Source organism: Acanthopagrus latus, chromosome 17 (genome assembly GCF_904848185.1).
Source record: "Acanthopagrus latus isolate v.2019 chromosome 17, fAcaLat1.1, whole genome shotgun sequence".
NCBI classification, from domain to species: domain Eukaryota; kingdom Metazoa; phylum Chordata; class Actinopteri; order Spariformes; family Sparidae; genus Acanthopagrus; species Acanthopagrus latus.
This window is the reverse complement of record NC_051055.1, coordinates 30,925,194-30,946,435: the sequence shown is the minus strand read 5'-3', so window position 1 is coordinate 30,946,435 and position 21,242 is coordinate 30,925,194. Positions and strand designations below refer to the sequence as shown.

Sequence of the window (21,242 nt, the reverse complement as noted above, 5' to 3'; positions counted from 1 at the left end):
TATTTCACATCCCTGAAGATATGTAAACTAAAACATCTGCATAGTTTCATCACATGTAGGTAGATGTGCTGGATGTCTTTCTAACACGTTTGGCCAGGAACACGAGCCTGTCTGCTTCCTCTGCAGAGGATCTGTTGCTGCTTCGTAGCACAAACCTGGGTCGAACATTTTCAGCATGTGGAGGAACCTCCGGCTCCACTGTGTATATACAGACACAGTATCTTTAGCAACATGCACCGTGGCTGCATCCTAACAGCTGTCCACCCGGATCCTTTCTTGTCTTACGGGACACAATGATGAAATGTTTCCGCTAATGTCGGCTGCTTTATAGCGGGTGTTTGTGGGCTGCAGTGCATGTCTGTACATCTCGTAGTGAACAACAGGTGTCCCACTGTGATCCAGGCGTCTGTTTGAGATGCTGAAATGTGTCGGACCACTGCCTTTAGTTGCAACAGACTTTGAACAAACTTTGCAGCGGACCGAGAAGGAGCTCTCAGCTCGCTGCATCTTGTGTTTGATTCTCTGTGGAAAGTCGAGGCAGGGGAGGGCGGAGCCCACTATGAACTACGGGAGCCCGTGAGGAGCAAGTTAAAGAGAAAATCGATTTTATTTGTCTGAAACCACAAACTCAAATTAATCGATTTTTATTCACTAGTAATTATAATTGGACTTTTCTTCATGTTTTTTGTTTTGGTTGATGTCTGTCTGGTCATGTCATGTTCTTATGCTCTGGTTAGGTTTAGGTACAATAACCACTCGGCTCGGGTTAGAAAACATCATGATTTGTCCTAAAATGCGTGTTTCAGTGGAGATGATCTGACTACATGTGAAAAACTTCTGATTTTGGTCGCCACAAAAACAGTCGGCTGTCCCCTGTTTATCTTAAAACTATCCAGTGGTGTGACTGCGTGTGTCCGGCGGCCTGGTTCTGAGCTATGTTGTTCTAGGAATGAAGACTTGGACTGAGGAAAGTTTTCGCTCATCTGAATCTAGTTTTTGAATCTATTTGTACAGAATGACTGAAACCCAAAGACTGAACAGAGAGCTGTAGTTTTTGTTGGAGTAGAAAACAAAGGATCTGCAGCTGTGGGTGGCAGCATCTTTAATACATAAACAGATCATATATTCAGCGTGTAGACCGGACCCGGACCATCCTGCTGCACTTTCTGGCCGGTTCTGGAGTTTCTGAAACTGAGGAGGAAAATGCACTTAAGAACAATAAAGTCACGACCCTGACAAACATGTTGATTTAAGCCCCACAAATATGTAACGTCCTGTTTATGAGAGAGTAAAAACTTCACCTACTGACCTTTTAAAAGTTCAAGCAGAGCCAGTGATGCTCAGCCGGCCCGTCTGGGTTTCAGACAGAACAGATACAAACAACACTGAGGATGAAGGAAGACAGAAAAGAGGGAACAAAAAAGGTGAATTCATTGATGAATGATGATGATGATGTGGTGGACATGATGTTGCACATCTGGGAAACACTGTGACTTTGTGTGAGCACCAAGCATTGGTGGACGAGCTGGACGAGGCGAGTCCAGCTGTAGTCCTGCTCTCTGTCGGCTCAGAACACGGTCCGATCCGAGATGTTGTCGTGGAGACGGGTCCCTGGGAACAACAGTCTCTGATAACACGTTGTTTCACAGCCAGAGTCCCATTGCTTTTTCCTGTGACCAGACATTAGCCGGAAGCAGCCTTAAACCGAGCTGGATCAGCCGGGCTCTCAGCGGTCCAGACGCTCAGGTTGGATGGATGAGTCCTCTGCTCTTAATCCTGAACAGCTGCTTCCTTCTCCAGTGACGGTGACAGTATTTCTGTTTCTTTCAGCAGCAGAGCCCAAAAAATCAAAAGTCAAAACAACCAGAAATGAGTTGCAATAACAATTACGGAAGGAGATCAGTTATCAAATGAACATGGACTGTTTACATTCTGTTTAGCTTCCAGATCTTCATTCAAACTATTTACCGAACAAATGATGACTGCAGTTCTGCTGTGAAGCCACCGGCACACGGAGAACTCTGACCTCACAGATGAAATCTCCTGTCAGAACAAGTTCTGACCCGAAGGATCCATCGTGTTTGAGAAGCTGCTGAACAAAGTGAAACATTCCTTTCGAAGGTGTTTGTCACACTGCTGGGAGGCCCGAACAATCGACTGCCTGTTAACAAGCTCTTATTTTCCCTCGTCCTGGAACTTTTGGATCAATTCTCAAACCTTAACCTCGAGATTAAACCTGCCAGAAACCTCACGGCAAAACAGATTGTTTTATTTTTACGTGATGTTGATTTAATTTTTTTATCCGAATATGATCTTCTCCTGAACATAACCAAGTAGTTCTATTTACTAAACCTAAACAAATTGTGACTGAAAATAATGCAAAAAACCTTCAAAAACAAGTCCAGTGTTTGGTGACTCGTAAAACTTCCCCCAGAGCCTAAACCATGAAGATCTTATCAAGTCAGCATCCTTGTACAGAGGTGTGAAACCAAATATATGAAACCATATTTGAGGAAGAAAAAAAGTGTTTTTTGAAGTGTGTCCCCAGGCATCCTTCAAAATGTCGGGGTTAAATACCACGTTTTTGTTTTTTTTTGTGAGTTCACAGACCAGCTGCATCAGAATGTGAGACCATGAGGCTGGATTGTGAAAAATCTGGACCAACAGAGCTCCGCCCCTTTTCACATCTGTGCACAGCTGCCCAGAAATCAGACTGTCAGGATTAGAAAAGTCACGTTTATGATTCTAAACAGAAAATCAAACGCAGTGTCACAAATCTGCTGTGCTTTTTGCTCCACCTGCCGACATTAGCATCTGACAGGGATAGAAATTAGCATGACTAGCTTAGCATTAGCCTGCAGCGTCACTTCCTGACTGTTCTTCTGCGTGATGAGGATCATCCGATGATGATACCAGAGGAAACTCTGACAGGGTTGGACATGTTGGTTTATTTTCTCCTTCAGAGGTCCTTCGTTATTTGTTTGTGGGGAGGCGTCACTCTGAACTCTCTGAACTTTGTAACAGACTGAATTTCTATCTTTAGTGTGTTTGGGTGATGTTGAGTCACTGAAGGCTCTTGTTCTTTGGAATCTTTATTTTTGGTGAATATGATTTGAGCTTCTCTAACCCATCAGGACTGTTGTGTCTTGTGTTTCCATGAGCCACGACGCGTCTCAGCTGCATCCCAAAGCAGCTCTGTCAGAAATAACAATGAACACACTTAAAATGGGCAAATAACATAACAACTTAACTACGTAGCTACTTGAAATACAAACATAATGGAGAAATGATGAAATAATCGCAATGTGAGCAGGGCAGCAACATCAGGCAGGCATGACGCTCTGCTTCTGGAACAGTCCTGGTGGGACATGAAGTCGTGTTGAGGACGGAACAAAACCACCACGCACACGCCAGGTAACCGAGACTTTACCTGCAGAAAGTCTCCAGGAGAAAGTTGTTGTAAAGTAAAATTAAAACCTTTTTGAAGGAGAGGACATAAAACCAACGATCTGTTGATCTTTACCGGTCCAGTTCTGATAATCCAACAGCAACAGAACCGTCAGTGCAGGAAAATCATGTTCAAATCGTAGATTCATAAAATCATGAAACCGGCCGTCAGGATGGTCGCTCTCATGAAGTTATTAACTTGAGGTGATGCAGACCTCCAGAGAAGCGGTCCGTCCTGAAAGCCTGACTTCAGTTTGGACTCGCGCTCTAAACAAAGAGGTCCTCGATGTTTAACATCAAACACTTCATATGCGGCTGAACCGGACGGAGCCGCTCAAACATTTGCTGGGAAGTGCGGAGATCCGTGTAAATAGATTTGCAGTGGACGATGCAGCGACCCTCCTCTCAATCAGCCGTCACCGGAGCGCTCTGCTCTGATTACCTTCACATGCTTCACATTAAAGTGAACCCTGTTTCCCACTCGCTGGGCCTCAGACAGTTGGCAGGTGATTAAACACAGGCCTGAAACATGTTTGTGGGGGCGGGGAGGACGTGCACGCGCGTTCATACATATATGCGTTCATGACTTGTGCGCGTGTGCACACACACACGCACACACACACACACACACACACACACACACACACACACACACACTCTATGTGTGCTGGTTATTGTCACTTTTGCTGAGCTGCTTTCACACTGAGAGGCCTGAAGGGGAGGCGACGGTTTCATTTTTCAAGAAATCCCTTCAAACATAATCCCATGCACCTTAAAAAAATCACAGCTCAGTGTCTTTGAATTCTTTAGTAGTTGGTATGAAGCCAGCAGAGACGTGCTGGAAGCTTCAAACTGGAAACATCTGCTTCCAGATCTTTTGTATTTGTGTTCAGCCGGGCTGCGGGACGACGTTTCAACAGAATCACGGTACATTATGAGAAACACTGAACATCAGCATGAAGTGCAGAGAGGAGAAGGAGTGAGGAAGAAAACAAACACTGAAATGTGGAGATGTGGAGTTTGAGTCCAGCACACAGAGAACAGTTTGTCCAGGGGAAAGAGTTCCTAGTTGATCTTTTAGGAATTTTGATTTACAGCATGTGAATTAACAGAGTGATTACATCAAAGCTCAGAGCAGTTGGTGAATAGATTTCATCTGGCGACAGCACAGTGGAGGCCGACACTTTCTTTCTCAGACGGAGAGCAGGGGTCTGGTTAATGGACAGAATCATTTCCACCGCAACCAGATTCTAATTCAGGCGGAGAAGTTTCTCTAACATGACTTCTTGTATTGAGGACCTACAGAGTTTGTTGGCGTGAAACTGTAACCTGTACTTCATGTTTACTGACACCAGAAAACAGATATCGATCGGCGTGTATGTTCCTAAAATCAGGGCATAAATAATTGTGGTATTGATAAATCAGCTGATTCATAAACATTGTTTTGCAGTAATCCTTCAGTTGTGGTTATCATGTAAAGGTGTAGTCACTGATCCTGGAGGAAGACTGGTGGTGTTCTCATCAGTGATATTCAGAAACTCCAACCCACAAATTCATGGGTGCACAGTCATTCATTTTCATACCATATGCAGATAAAGATATATCTGTGGTAGGCCAGTATCAGCCAATCAGTATATCAGTCGGGCTCTAAATACGATCTGGGATAATTTAACACATCTGAGGGATCATTAAATACAAAAGTGTTTTTTGGGCTGTAATATTGATCAGACTTTATTTACTTCCTGCTATTGGTATTGGTCAGTATTGATCTATTGCAGGAACACCTGCAGTGTGTCAGGGAATTAAACACCCTCTGCTGTTACGTCATAATCAGGTTTTATGTCTCTTTAAAGAATCTGTATCTCAAATCATTTTTCTTTGGACTCTTTGAGTGATGTTAGTCTGCTGGTGACTGTGCAACGTCTGTGTCTCCGTGTCTAGTTGGAGGCAGATGTTTTTCTCACACACCAATATATTAAATGGTAATTTGTCTTTGAATGTAACTCCCCGGCTCTTCTTCATCCCTGTGTGATTATCTGAGTCCAGGAAGAGAGCGAGAGAGCGACAGGTGGTAGAAAGCAGCGTGAAGCTCCTGCGTCCGTTCATCAGAGACACGACACGGCGAGCAGCAGCACCAGTGAACCCGCGTGATGTTTGAAATACTTTGTGATGTGGTCAGACTGTCTGCTGCCCACGGATGGCAGGAAATGGCACTATTAGCTGTAAGCAGAGCCAGCTGGGGTGGAAAGGATGGATTGGTTCCTCTGGCTCTGTTGTTTAGCTGAAATGGTTTGAATTGATTCAGTTCCTGGAGCGGTCGGCTTCTCTGGAACTGCAGACGAAGCCGGGAAGGGACGAGGGGGAACATCAGCCCATTGAATAAGTTATGACGTTTGGCACCTTGTCGGCGTCAGATGCAGAAATGATTCGTTTCCATTCAGTCGTCTCTGAACGGACCAGGACACGTGACTGAGTGTCTGAGGAGGATCTCCACTTTTACACCTGCAGAATCTCCCGTTATTAGTTTGATTTATTAACATGAGAATGGATCGAGTCAGCAGGAAGTGACCGCTGCACTGCTGCATGAAACAATCCAGTTCAGTGAAGTGACGCGAAGAAAACATCTTTGTCTCTGAAAAAGTCAGCACTTTTTTTTTTTTTTTTTTGATAGAATCTCATTTTAATTTGAGTGTTTCTGTGGTGAATCAGGACGTCAGAGTAACTTTGTCACTGAGCTGCACCAAATACAAGATTTCAATTTAGTTTAATTTGGATTTTTATTAGACCTGCTGAATATCAGGAGCAACAAATGAAAATGTTAAATCGTAGTCCGGAGCCCAGATTAAGAATGTAATCAGGCTCAAAGATGTGTTTGAGTCAAACCTTCATTTAAAGGAGCAGTCTGTAGTTTTGTGGAAGAAATGTTAATGAGCAGAGAAAGATTCTCATTGGCTGATAAACATACTAAATCATCAAACTCTCTTTGTGTTCATGACTGAATGAACTGAACAAACAAACTGACCTTAAAGGACAACACAGTTTATACTGTTTACTTTGTTTATATGTGGCGGACCCTGCCACCTCTCTAGCTTCAAACAGTGTTCTGGGACCTTCTTCTCCTCTGAGAACAGTTTGTTTATTCACTGATGGGATAAAGTTTAATTACCTCAATCATGTTGTAAATATTAAAATTCTGAGTTTGGATTCTCCAAAACTACACCTACACATGCACCTTTTAAAGGTAGAATCAGTAGGATTTGTCCCAGCTGTTCCTAAACGCACCGCAAAGACAGCTGATTGTTGAGTCTCATTTTGTGTTGTAATACTTTAAAATCTACGTAAGTTCAGTAACAAAGTATTCGTACTGAGTTACTTCCTGCGTCTGTGTTTGAAGAGTTAGTATTATTTGTATCACTTGTATCAACAGCCCGTCTGACCTCGTGGTTAAAATCCTCTGTGTTTCCTCCCAAACTGTTGTGAGAGAATAACACGTTTTGTTTTACACGCACACACACACACACACACACACACACACACACACACACACACACACACACAGTTCCTCTCAGTGCTGTAATACACACTGGTTCATGTGATGATTTATTCTGTTTAGTCCCTCCACTGCAGTTATGGTCTCCTGTCGCTGTGAGGAAATAAACTCATGGCAGCGTGCAGAGTCACATCATTCAACAATTACAGAAAACGCCCACGTTACACACTCCTCACTCATCAGAGGTTACACAGCTGCCAGATCGTGACTGTCAGATTTTGAAATCACTGGGCGAGTCTGATTTTAGTCACAGGGGAAGTTTATTTACATCCATGTCAACTTGAGACCATCCCGTCATTTTAAGACGTTATTGATTCAAAGTGAAAATTCAGATGGTTTTTTAATGGGTTTGTATGAGGAGTCGATACAGATGATAAGAATTCATTCAGTCACTGGTTGTTCTCAATTCTATGTACAATTTACTCAGGTAGAAACTTCACTATTTCCTTTTTCTTCTACATTCATTTGATAAATTGAGTTTCTGATTAATGTACTGATTCAGAAAATTCCGAGTTTGAAGGATATGAATTGTAACATGTAACCGGTGGGAGAGTGTTGTGGGCGAGATGACGTGTGAGAGGATGCTGCATCATCAACTAAAACCACAGAAGAACTTTTTAAAGGAGTTTATTTAAAATCACAGATAATCAAACAAATGCTGAATATCGGCCCCTGATGAACATTATATTATACTTTCATTTGCAACTGTAAATATTAAGATTATTCATCTGAAAGTTTTAATGTGTAAATTAAGGGAAAAGATGTGTTTCCTTCAGAATCTGTAATAATTTATGATCCACGAGATGAAGATGTTGTGGATTTTGCAGCAGTCTGCTGCAGAGTGTTTCCTTCACTGAGCTGCTACAGTAACTCTTCTCCCTCTACATGCTGCAGTGTATCTCCATTAGCCAGACATGCTAATGTTAAGCTAATGCTTTGGGGAACACATGAAAGGTTTTGGTAAATTCCTCTTTTACAGTCACATTCCCCAAAACATCAGAGCTGTTTGTTGGCTGTTTTGAACCAATAGTATTGAAGTTCAGACTTGCGGCTCGTCGGCCTGTTTTTCTGTCTGTAAAGTTAATTGTAAGATGATTTTGTTGCCCTCCCTCCTGCTGTTAGGGTGCCGTCCAGATGGGAAACAGATTTCATTTATGGCTGTTTTGTCTTTGTGTTGTAGGAAGAGAGAAACCGGAGAGCTGTTCCAGCATGGAGGGGAGGCGGGGTCTTCTCCTCAGCCTCATCATGGCTGCCTGTTTCTATGGCAACACCGCTCAGAAGACAGGTGGGTATGATTATGCCGACCATGACTAAACTTCCTGCATACCAGCACATAAAGGATCACTGCAAACGTGCCTCTACTTCATCATTACACCAACCGTAACATCTGTAAAACCAATTTATACAATCTGTGCATGTATAGATCCACACACACACGCACACACACAGTGTACATGCCAACACACACACACACACACACACGATACAAAGCAGATGTGTTTTGCAGTGTTATACTGTTACTAACCCTGCACATGGATGTGTTTGCTGCATGTGGGTACGATGCATTCATTAGTTCACAGAATCACGGGCTACACTGCTTTTATCACCAGAAAACATCTGTATGATCTGTATTTTCCAGTCCTACTGCCAGACTGAACGCTGATGTTGACAACATTTCTGCAAAACAAAAAAATCTGGATTATGTTCAACATGTTTGTTAAAAGTATCTGCCTACGTGACGGCTCAGGAGAGAAGGAGGTTGTAAAACGGTGAGGGATGAAAGGGGAAACACACCAGGTGGAATAAAAGCTCAATGAAACTTTATGTTCAAAGATGTAAAATGTGAGAGTTGGACACCTGTTGAGTTCATACTCCAAACAGTTAGAGGGCAGCGTATCAGCAGATACTCTAATATATGCTAATAATCTCTGTAGCTGCTACTCTGCTAATTTAAATATGAAGAACAGAAATCTGAACTGCAGTCTGGAAGAAGAAATGTTATGGAAGCAAAATAGCCCCAGATATCAAAGTTTTACCAGTTAAGAAAGAATGTTTTTCATCTGTAGTGTCTCCCAAATGAATTATGGTTATTCAAAGAAACAAACACTTGGTTAAGGAAATGAATTGAAGGTCTGTTATGGGCTGGAAAATCTCATCTCTTGCATTAAAGCACAGCATTTTCACCGGAGACCCTGAATCTCTGTTGAGAGTATATTCTGTAACAGTAGGAACCCAGATCTGAACCTCTTACAATCACATGAATGTAAAGGTTTAGATGTGGGAGCGAACTGATGTTGAACACTTCAGTAGATCTGCACTTTGTCCATCTTCTGTTTGCACCATCGATTCTGTCTGACAGAAGTGATGTGCTGCTGTAGTCACGCTGCTTTGTTTCATTTTCCTCACACGTTTGCATCCACCTGAAGGTAAGTGCTGCCACAACCTGGCAACAAGCTGCTCCTTGTATTCTTCTGGCTTTCACACAACACAAGCTACCCACGCTTCTTTCTGTAAATCATCACGCTGCCACTTTCTGTGGATGGCTCGCTGTCTGAGCACCAGAACTGCCTGAGTAGTAAGAGCTTCCCTCGCAGCGCCCTGTGACCCCCCCATGACTTCACATCCTTCCTCCTCAGTCTGCACTCAAGAGGCCGTCGCAGACATCGTCTTCTTGGTCGACGGGTCCTGGAGCATCGGCACTGAAAACTTCGAGCAGATCCGTCGGTTTCTGTACACGTTGGTCAACAGCTTCGACATCGGGCCCGATCATGTCCGCATCGGGCTGGTCCAGTACAGCACCACTCCACGCACTGAGTTCCTGCTCAACACCTATCAGAACAAGGAAGACATCCTCCGTTACATCAACAAACTGCCTTACTTGGGGGGTGGCACCCACACGGGCCAAGGCTTGGACTTCATGCTGAATGAGCACTTTGTGGAGAAGGCGGGAAGCCGGGCTGGCCAGAATGTGCCGCAGATCGCTGTGGTGATCACCGATGGCAAATCTCAAGACACCGTGGAGTCCCACGCCCAGAACCTGAAGAGGAGAGGAATTGTTGTGTATGCGATCGGTATCAAAGATGCAGATGAAGCGGAGCTGAAAGAGATTGCGAATGTGCCGCACACTCAGCACGTCTACAGTGTGTCTAACTTCGCAGCGCTGCAGGGAATTTCTCAGAGCATCGTCCAGACGCTTTGCACAACTGTAGAGGAAGCCAAACGACAACTCCTGCAGCTGTCTCCAGGTAATGTGGGTCATACCACCACACAGTCAGTGGTGCTTTAGTGATCTGACTTCAGTATCACTTGTATACAGGTAATGATGGAGCCAAGGATTATAAATATCCATCAGATTTAACTCTGATATTGTCCGTCTGTCAGAAAATTCTCCTTTCTTCACTCGTTCTTGAGAATTTAGAAACAGTGGTCAAAATAAATGCAGCACACATTCTGACCTCTGTTTAAATCATATCAAATAAAGTGTGTCCAGTTCAATCGAAATCGAAATTTTCATTTTTCTGAACACTTTGTTGGCTTGGAGGTTCCCATGAAACAGGGAGCGGAGAGCTGTTTCCTTCTGCATAGTTACATGTTTCCTATAAATATGGGCCGCTGGGGAGGAACTTGCTGCCGATATTGATTGGCATTTATAGAAACCAATATTGTTGAGTGTGCCTTAGGCCCACCACCGTCTGGGACTGACAGGTAATACAGTACTGAGGTGGTTTACCTGCTGGGTTTGACTCCTGACAGCCGGAGGATGAATCAGCTCTGCGGATGCTGGTAGATGGTCGTTGACTTTGGCTTTTCTGCTCAAAGTTGCTTTGAAAAAGTTCATGTCATGGATGTTGTCACTCCTGTTATTGTACTTTGGGTCATACTTATGTTCTGATTACTTTAACACACTTTTAGTTTTCTTTATTAATTGTTTCTCAGCTCGTTGCTCCACATACTCACTTTTTTCTCCCTCCTGTCCAGAATGTGCCAAAGTCACGGTGGCTGACATCGTCTTCCTGGTCGACGGCTCCTCCAGCATCGGCATCGATAACTTTAAGTCAGCCCGGGACTTTCTCAAAAGTGTCGTCACAGGCCTCGACATCGGCCCCGACAAAGTTCGAATCGGCCTGGCTCAGTACAGCGATGAACCTCACCAGGAGTTCCTGCTGAAGGATCACATGGACAAGAGTTCCCTGCTGACTGCGTTGGATGAATTTCCCTACCGAACGGGGAACACAGCTACGGGCAAGGCCATGGATTTCCTTGTGACGCGGTTCTTCACTGAAGATGCGGGGAGCCGAGCCAAGGAGCGTGTTCCTCAGATCGCCGTGGTCATCACAGATGGAGACTCTGGCGATGATGTCGTGGCACCTGCCAAGAGCCTGAGGCAACACGGAGTCATAGTGTTTGGCATCGGGGTGGGACAAGCCAACCTGACAGAGCTCAAGGCCATCGCCAACCGGCCGTCAGAGCGCTTCCTCTTAACCATCGACAGCTACCAGGCTCTGCAGAGGCTGACGGAGGGTCTGCTGCAAACTGTGTGCATCTCTGTGGAGGATCAGAGGCAAGGTGAGGACAACAGGACACATTCATATACAGTGATTTGTCTTATTTTAATTAAATGTAAGAATCAAAGAAAACAAGCAAACATCTATTTGATATGTAATGTTGTGAAATGTACTTAAAACCAACCTAAAGATCATCTCAAAGTCTTGACTTTCCTGCTGTTGTACTCAGGTCAGCGACCTCTCACGGTGTTGTCACTACACCTGAACAGGTGTGATTGCAGGTGTAACAGACGGTGCATCAGCGTTGATTCTGTGTCGCCAGAGCTGCAAAACACTTTAAAGTTTGAACCAGAAGATTGAGATGAACGAGTACTATCTGTGTCTGACCAACCAAATGATAACTAATGATTTACAAATGTCAGATATTTCTTTGGTGGAAATCTGTAAGAAACTGGAACCGAAGAGCTTCAGTTTCTCTCAAACGTGGGTTCTCCAGAAGTGTTGAAGAGGCTGAGAAATGGGTCAAACCAAAAACAACGCTACATTTCTGCTTTTGGAGCCACAGAAGCGCTCTGTTTTTACATGTTCTCCACATGGATGGCTCTCAGCAATTCTTGAGTATCTAAAAGAAATTTTCCTTTTCCTTGATCAACATTTCTTTAGTGGAGTGACAACTGAAAAGCTTTTAGCCTGCAGACACAACACACAGAGTCTCTGCACTGATTCATGCAACAAGCTGTGGTTTCAGGGATGTTTGAGGTCAGCCAGCAGCGATAGAGTGTCGGCCAAAACATGCAACATTAAGAAAAAAGAAGTTGATGTTAAACAGGACACACAGGGTGAACTGAACTTGCTGTCATGAATGTTCAGCGTGGAAACTAGATTTCCACAGAAATGCTACATTTGCCAGGCTGAGATCTCTCTGCAACCTCGTTTGAATTGTCAACTTTAAAAAAGTTCAGTTGTCGAAAAGGATTAGTCTGGATTACTGTTTGTTTTTTCATGATGCAGTAGGTCTGGACGATCAATCGGATTTTTATCGCAATTTCAATTTTGGCTTCTCACGATCATGAAAACACTGTAATCGAAGAACGATTATTGTGTAATAATTTTAATTGCTGTTATTTCTATTATTATTTATAAATTATTTAATCTATTATTATTTTACTTTTTTACTTGTTACCAATTTATTTCTGGTTGTTTTTCTAAAGGTTATATTTAAAGTTGAGTCAATAAATACTTTTTTTGACATCAGTGAATAATCGTGTTTATTAATCATGATTTCAGTATCAATCAAAATAATCGTGATTATTATTTTTTCCATAATCGTCCAGCCCTATGATGCTCTTTCATGTTTTATTATTCATATCGATCCTTTTGCTGTCCAAAAACAAGTTTGTTCAGTGGACATTTACCAGCCTTTGCAGCCTGAAAGAAAACAAAAGATATTTGACCCACTGATAACTGCAGAGCTCCACTCCCTCACAAAGACAGAAAACCACGTGGGAGCTAAATGTTGTAAATCAGAAATAACAGGCGTTACAGATCCGCTGCACCAGAATTGAGTCTGTGTCACCAGAGCTGCAAAACACAAAAAGATTGAGCCGAGTCAGTACACTGTACTCTGATTCTGACCAACCAACTACATTATCCTCGTCCATATGTGCGTTGGGCAGGACTTAAACCAGAAGTGGGTGCTGCTTAAACTCACTGGAAGTTTTAAATTTAAGCTGTTCTGATCAGAGGTTGCTGTATTTATTATTCATGGAAGAACAGCCTCAGATTTGAGCTTCAAGAAGAGTTTAAAAATGTAATGACAGTTGTCATGACATAAAACCAATGATCTGTTGATCTTTACCAATCCAGATGTGACAGTCTATCAATGGCAGAGCCATTAAACTTAAACTTTGAAAAAATCTCTATAACCGATATAAATCTTTTCCAAAACTAAAAATTTATTCTACAAATGAAATGTTGAAGCAAATTCAAGACGGCCAGTGATAGAGCCTTGAGATGAGACTTCACTCTGGACAGATTTGAGATCCTGAACTTTATAAATAACTGAATTCCTCTCTTACTGTTCACTGAAGGCTGCCGTTTGTTCTCAAGCTGCTGTAAACTACCATCATCTTTAAAAAAAAAAGAGAGAGAGAGAGAGAGAGATAGAAAATGTCAGGACTGAAAGCTTATGACCTGTTGATCTTTACTAATCCAGATGTGACAGTCTATCAGGGTCAAGCTTTATGATTTCTGATGTTTTTTTTGTTTAGAAGTGGTTCAACCATTACAGCAGCTGTTTTCACTGTTGTTTCACTGTCTTTCAGCCTTGGAGGAGAAGTTTGCAGACATTGTCTTCCTGGTGGACAGTGGTTTGAGTGTGCAAGAGTTCCAGCAGATCAGAACCCTCCTCAGCCGACTCGTCAATCAGATGAGGTTTGGAGCGTCTGCCTACCGTCTGGGTTTGGCCCAGTATGGTCGAGACGTCCGGGTAGAATTTCTCCTTAAAGCTCACCAAACCAAAGAGGACTATGGGAAAGCCATCAGGGCTTTTCGTCAGCGCAGGCTGCAACCAAACGAGGCTCGTAACCTGGGCAGCGCGCTGGAGTACGTCCATGCTAACTTTTTCACCAGTGAGGCAGGAAGTCGGGCAGACCAAGGCTACCAACAGCATCTGGTAGTTGTGACTGGGAAGGATTCAGATGATCCTGTGTATAGGGCGTCACGTCTCATCAAATCATCAGGAATAAATGTGGTGGGGATGAGTGCTGGTGCCTCATTGTCGGAATTGCGTATCGTAGCTAATCCAGGCTACATATACACGAGTATCATCACTACTGTTCCCACTCTGAGGGCGATTTTCGAAGCAGAGAAAGTGGAGACGACGCTTACTGGAGGTAAGACTTTAAAAAAGATTATTTATTGGTATTTATCACTCGAGCGCATCTTTAAAATGTCTTCAATAACTGTTTATTCACAGTCACCTCAACATTTTACTGTTGAGTGAAGTCTCAGATATTATAAGTGAGTTAGAAGTGATATACATATACTGGCTGAGCTTCTCCCTGAAAAGGAGAATTTGAGTGTTTTTAAACCCGGGTCTATCGCCTCGAACCAGTCCTGTGTTTCTTGTGTGCGGCATCTTTTGGCATTCTTCGTGGCAGAGTGTGTCGCGTAAAAGTCAATTTCCAGTCGCCCCCTGAGTCATCCAACTGCCTGAATCATTCAAATGAATGACTGGGCTGTGTTTGCATAAGATACAAATATGGGGGATGATTGTTGAGTTCATGGCCGAAGGGGCAGGGAGTCAGTTTCGGAAAACCAAGCATATTTATTTTTCAACATGGTCCACTCTTAAGTTTCTACACTTCAGTCGTAGAGAATACAGATCCTTTCTTCTAGAAGTCAACTTTGGACTAGACATAGAAAATATCAATCCCTCGTAAACTCATCTGTGTCAAGAAATTGTTTACAAGCAGAATTTTACAGATTGTACATGACAGGGGTAATCCTCATCTGAACGGTTGAGTCGCTTACATGAGTTTATGATAATACACTTCTTTCACAGATTGCAAAGCAGCCAACGTTGCAGACATTGTGTTCATTGTTGACGAGTCGGGAAGCATTGGAACAGCCAACTTCAAGATGGTGCGCACTTTCCTGCACTCGATTGTGAGCGGCCTAGAGATCAGTCGGGCCAAAGTCCGAGTTGGCATCGTGATGTACAGCGACGGGGCCTCGGCACAGGTCTACCTCGACAGCTTCAATGACAAGAGTGAATTGCTGAGTTTCATCAAAATCCTGCCTTATCGTGGAGGTGGTACCAACACTGGCGCTGCCCTTAACTATGCCAGGGAGAATGTTTTCATTAAAGCAAGAGGAAGCAGGAAAGAGCAGGGGGTCCAGCAGGTGGCGGTGGTGATCACAGATGGTGAATCCCAGGACGATGTGAGCACAGCAGCAGCTGATCTCCGTCGCGCTGGCGTCACTGTTTACGCTATAGGAGTCAAAGAAGCCAACAGGGACCAGCTCGACCAGATGGCGTCCTATCCCCACAATAAGCACGTGTTTAATGTGGACAACTTTGAGAAACTGAAAGGGTTGGAGCTGAGCCTGCAGAAGATTCTGTGCCATAACATCATTCGGCAGGCGATCTCAGTCAGTACAAGGAGATCTGGCATCAAAGAAGGTCTGAACTCATTTTATTTATATGATTTGCTTTGTTTGCTTGAATATCAACCATATACATCAATGAATATGCAATTAAAATCAGCGTTTAAAGAGTACATTTATTAATTGATGTAAAGGGAGAAAACAAGACAATTTTGCTTTTCTTTTCCAGGCTGCGTACAAACAGAGGAAGCAGACATCTTCTTCCTGATCGATCACTCAGGAAGTATCTACCCTGCTGACTTCCAGGACATGAAGAAGTTCATCATTGAGTTTATACATACCTTCCATATTAGTCCAGAGCATGTCCGTATTGGGGTTGTAAAATACGCAGATTCACCACAACTAGAATTCGATCTAGCACGATATTCAGATACCAAGTCACTGGAGAAGGCCATAGAGGATATAAAACAAATAGGAGGAGGCACGGAGACAGGAAGGGCACTGGAATACATGGGTCCACTCTTTGATAGAACAGTGGTCACTCCTGATCACAAAGTCCCAGAGTACCTGGTGGTCATCACTGACGGGAAGTCCTCTGACCAGGTCAAGGTTCCCGCAGAAAAACTGAGGGCCCAAGGAATCATCGTCTATGCCATCGGTGTGAAGAGTGCAGATCGAGAAGAGCTGGAAGAGATTTCAGGAAACCCCAAGAGGACTTTCTTTGTCAATAATTTTGACGCTCTGAGGCCCATCAAGGATGACATCATCACAGACATCTGTTCTCAAGACGGTAAGGAAAACAAAATCCACCTCTCTTATAGTCTGTATGTGACAGTCGAGGGCAACGCACACCCGCGACACAGCTGATAGTCAAGAGGTGAAATTGGGCGAGTTGGGGAACGACCTGCAACAAGTCTAGTCTGTTTTATCTAAATAGGGCAGTTTCCCTTTTCAATTACAGCAGGTTGAGACTCTTAAATTAAAGGAGACCCAATGAAGCACTTGGCAACAGAAGTAAGAAAAATCTGTGATCTGGGATGTTCATGGTTCATTTGTGGTTCATGGTCCATGTTTTAAACCCTCCAGTCAGGTTTCTGTCCCGTCTAACAGTCGACGTTCTCTCTGAAACAGAGAATGGAGGCGTGGTTTATAGTCCTACAATGTTATTACCATGGCAACCACAGTGCCGCTCTCACGAGATCAACATCACTAGCCAAGATGGCGTTAGCATAGCATGAATATTAACATGGATAGCGATCGTCACTCCAACAGACGTTCTTCTTGTGTGTTGAGATATGCAGCTTATAAATGGTCGAAGTGTAACTTGAACTGTTTACTCTTAACATTTACTGCTATACTCTCCTCTCTGCTCCGACCACTCGCACCTTTCTGCTCTAAGTGCAGCTGCCGTTGCTGTTTCACCTCAGTCTACCGAAGACTGTTACATTAAACCTGGACACGGAGTTGGAGAAGGAGCCCCGTTAACACCAATGAAAGCTGCTCAGTGGCATTTCTGAAGCCAAAAAAGCTCGACTTCCTGGGTCTAAGAATACTTGTATCTTCCGTGTGTGTTCCCATAAAGCGCCTGCATGACAGACTCCCGCTGACTGAGGCGGCTTCCTTGAACAGAGATAAAATAAATGAATTGTGCAGCTGTGCTAGACTAGAGTTTTACCAGACTGGACGGATCAAACAAGTCATTTCATGGGGTTATTGCTCTCAAAATAATTTATCCTCCATGTTACAGATCCCTCTTTCACAATGGAAGTGTATGCCAGGCTCAGAGCATGATGTGTGACTCCCAGATTCCACTATAACGAATAGCTTAAGATTTTAAACTTTGAGCAAAAGTTATTTGTCAAAAAAATGATGGTGAACTGTGTAGCTCAACTTGTTAGCTCCCCTTCCTTTGGTTTTCTGTGTTATGGTGCAGACACACCAAACCCATTAGGGGCAGCAAGAGTGCATCAGAACACATCTCTGTCTTATTTCCCAGCATCATCAGAGCTCCAAAAAACATCCCATCTGTCATCGATCAGCTACCTTCACATTTAGTGTGTGTTACATCAATTAATAATGAATTGTTCATTTAAAAAAAAGGCAGGAAAAACAGGAATCACACTGACATGTTTGTGTTGTTGTGTCCACAGTTTGCAAAGACATACCAGGCGACCTCCTCTTCTTAGTTGACAGCTCTGGGAGTATCTTCCCTGAAGACTACAAGACGATGAAGGACTTCATGAAATCTGTGATCAGCAGGTCCATGGTTGGGCGGGACGAGGTGCACGTTGGTGTCATGCAGTTCAGCTCCATCCAGCAACTCGAGTTCCCATTCAACCGCTACTACAGCAAAGATGAAATATTGAGTGCCATCGACAACATGAATCAGATCGGTGGAGGCACTGACACAGGAGCAGCCATCACAGCAGTGTCGCGGTATTTTGATCCAGACCAAGGAGGACGTCCTGACATGAGGCAGAGGCTGGTTGTGATAACGGACGGCGAATCCCAAGACGAGGTCAAGGATCCTGCTGCAGCTCTCAGGGCAAAGGGAGTGGTGGTCTACGCCATCGGAGTGATGGAGGCCAACACCACCCAGCTGCTGGAGATCAGTGGCTCACCAGAACGGATGTATGCTGAGAGGGACTTTGATGCTCTGAAGGACTTGGAGAGTCATGTGGCCTTGGAGCTCTGTGATCCAGAGAGAGGTAAGTGCAGAATGGACCTAGTAGAATGGCACTGAGTAGAGCGCATACCTCCAACAGCTCCCTTTAATCCAATCAGCCTCATTCTGCAGCATATTATGGAGCATTCAGACCATTCTCGTACATCGAGATTACAGCATAGTCCCGATCGATCCAAACTCCACTCAGGGAACAAGCCGTTTGCTTGTCGTCTGGCCCACAGACCTGATGAAGCATATAAGTTCAGGCTTTCTACGAGGTGGAATTATGATGTTGATGTTGTATGATGTTTAAATGTTGAGGAGCTCTCATTCATGAGTGATTCATTAAAATGTAAAATGTTTCCCACACTCTTCACTCTAACCCCTTTTCTTCCCTGTCGTTTTATTTCTAAACAGACTGTAAGAAGACAGAAAAAGCTGACATCATCTTCCTGGTGGACGGCTCCACAAGTATCACGCTGGAAAAGTTCAGAAGCATGCAGAAGTTTATGAAGTCTGTGGTGAACGAAACCACAGTCGGCAAGGACCTGACCCGCTTTGGGGTCATCCTCTACTCCACCAACCCCCAATCTATTTTTACTCTGAAACAGTATGACTCCAAACGACAAGTTCTCAAAGCAATAGATGCACTGAAGTCGCCGTTTGGAGACACCTACACCGGCCGGGCTCTGGCCTACACTTTAGACTTCTTTAATCAGGATAATGGAGGTCGGGCGGCTCTCCGGGTGCCACAGATTCTCATGGTGATCACAGATGGTGATGCGACCGACCGCAACAGTCTGGTTGCACCATCAGTGGCACTGCGGAGCAACGGGATCAGTGTCCTCAGTATCGGAGTGGAAGGAGCCAACAAGACACAGCTGGAGGTCATGGCTGGTGGCGACAAATCCAGAGTTTTCTATGTGGACAATTTCGAGGCCCTGGAAAATCTGTACAAGAATATAACTCATGTCCTCTGCAATTCCACTAAGCCAGGTAAGAGGATCTATCTTGTCAGATGATATCAATTTATAGCATCCTAAATCTAACTTGCCTCTCTTGGATTCAGGTTTTGTTAGGTGATGAGTCGGTTTACCCTAGCCATAAAAACAAATGTAGTCATTTGATCCTGAGAGTATCCTGTCATGTAGATATTTCTACCAGTAGAATTTAACTTGTGTATCTTTATTTCACTATGAATTCACATTGAGATCAAAATCTCTTTTAAAACTGAGACTTAGCAAAGACAGGACATGACAAAAAAACAATATCAGATCATGACAGCAGCAGTTGGGATTTTCTCTATTCCTCTGACAGCAAAAGTTTGAGATAACTGAATATTTGGAGCAGTAAAATGATTAACCACAGACATTGCATGAAACATTTACGTGCTAAAGTTTCTCCAGCGAAAGAAAGAAATGTTGCGGCAGCTAGAATTTTAAAAAATGGTCTATCAAAATGAAAGACTTAATCATTTAGTTCAGCAATTTGATTGAATGATTTATCATAATTTAGGATTTCGTCTTGGTCTGGACTGCTGTCGCCCTGTTAGTGATCTTAGGGGTGATGGAGACGGACAGCAGGTTAACGAGGGCGATGACTTCCCTCAGACCTCCTGCCTACAATACTGATATACCTGTGACGAGCAAATATCAGCGTATAGTGTCGTCATTACGGATCCAGTGGCATTATCATGTTTGGAGAAGCCTCCATTCACAGAAACTTGAAGGTTGAAAACTACCAGGAAGTAAAAAGCACGCATGTTCATTATTAATGTTGATACTTTTCCTTTTAACTTCTGCAGCATGTGAAAAACAGCAGGCTGACCTGGTCTTCCTCATCGATCAGTCCGGCAGCATTGCCCAGCAGGACTACACCACTATGAAGAAGTTTACGACCGACCTAATAAATGGCTTCAAAGTCAGCAAAGATTTAGTGCGTGTCGGAGTCGCCCAGTTCAGCAGCACATTTCAGGACGAGTTTCACCTCAACAAGTTCTACACAGAGGAAGACATCAACAAGCACATCCTGGGTATGCGGCAGCTCGGTGGAGGCACCAACATCGGATTGGCCCTGAGGCACATCAAGGCTTATTTTGAGGCGTCGCAGGGTGGTCGCAGATCGGAGGGGATCTCCCAGAATCTGGTTCTGATCACAGATGGCGAGTCGCAGGATGAGGTAGAGGAGGCAGGGGACAGTCTCAGGAGTCTGGGGATCGAGGTGTTTGCCATCGGCATCGGAGACGTCCATGATCTCCAGCTCTTGCAGATCACTGGCACTCCAGAAAGGCTGTTCAATGTGCAGAACTTTGAAAGCTTGGAAAAGATCAAGCAGAAGGTTGTTAATACAATTTGCAAATCCAAACCGGATCCAGGGACTCAGGAAGGTGAGTTGATAAGTGTGACTCTCTGTTGTATCCCCGTTCTTCCCCAATATTCCCCTATGTGCATTACTTACAGACATAAAGAATGTTTCCCTTTCCAACAGGGTGCACCATCGATGTCGCCATGGGATTCGATATAACTCGTAGATCAGGTGCTCCTGGTGAGACTCTGGTCAGCGGCCATAACTTGCTCCGGACTTTATTGCCAGAGATCGCCCATTATGTTACCTCCAAACCGGGCCTGTGCTGTGTTGACCCCTCGCGCATCAGGACCAACATCGGCTTCCGAGTAGTGAGTCGGGATGGACGCACCCTGTACGACACAAGCTTCGAGGGCTACAGCGACGCTGTGGTGAGGAAAGTCACCACGTGGAATTTGCCACAGCCCACTTACTTCAACACCGCCCTGCTGAAATCGCTCGGGGAGAAGTTGAGGGCGTCCGGAGCTGGTGTCAAGGTGAGTCTGAGACGCAGCACAAAAACAAACCTTTCCTCAGCTGAAGACACTTTGTGATATTGTTTTCTGTCAGCGTGGAGGGAGGAGAGGATGAGTGGATTTTCATCTGAGTGAACTTTAACCGT

General features: G+C 44.0%; 1 protein-coding gene across 12 annotated transcripts in view; it reads left to right on the top strand.

The window, feature by feature from the left end:
* col6a4a (collagen, type VI, alpha 4a) overlaps positions 1-21,242 on the top strand; it is a 71,706-nt gene that overhangs the window by 23,091 nt on the left and 27,373 nt on the right. For 10 of the 12 annotated variants that reach the window (XM_037074618.1, XM_037074615.1, XM_037074614.1 and 7 more), the window contains 10 exons: positions 8,178-8,282; positions 9,634-10,242; positions 10,976-11,563; positions 13,827-14,396; positions 15,068-15,688; positions 15,842-16,402; positions 17,763-18,320; positions 18,695-19,273; positions 20,082-20,663; positions 20,765-21,117. In XM_037074618.1, the coding sequence (XP_036930513.1) occupies positions 8,207-8,282; positions 9,634-10,242; positions 10,976-11,563; positions 13,827-14,396; positions 15,068-15,688; positions 15,842-16,402; positions 17,763-18,320; positions 18,695-19,273; positions 20,082-20,663; positions 20,765-21,117 (5,097 nt within the window). In that variant the 5' untranslated portion in view covers positions 8,178-8,206. The remainder of the gene's footprint in view (positions 1-8,177; positions 8,283-9,633; positions 10,243-10,975; positions 11,564-13,826; positions 14,397-15,067; positions 15,689-15,841; positions 16,403-17,762; positions 18,321-18,694; positions 19,274-20,081; positions 20,664-20,764; positions 21,118-21,242) is intronic. The other 2 variants (XM_037074617.1, XM_037074616.1) reach the window with 1 other exon arrangement.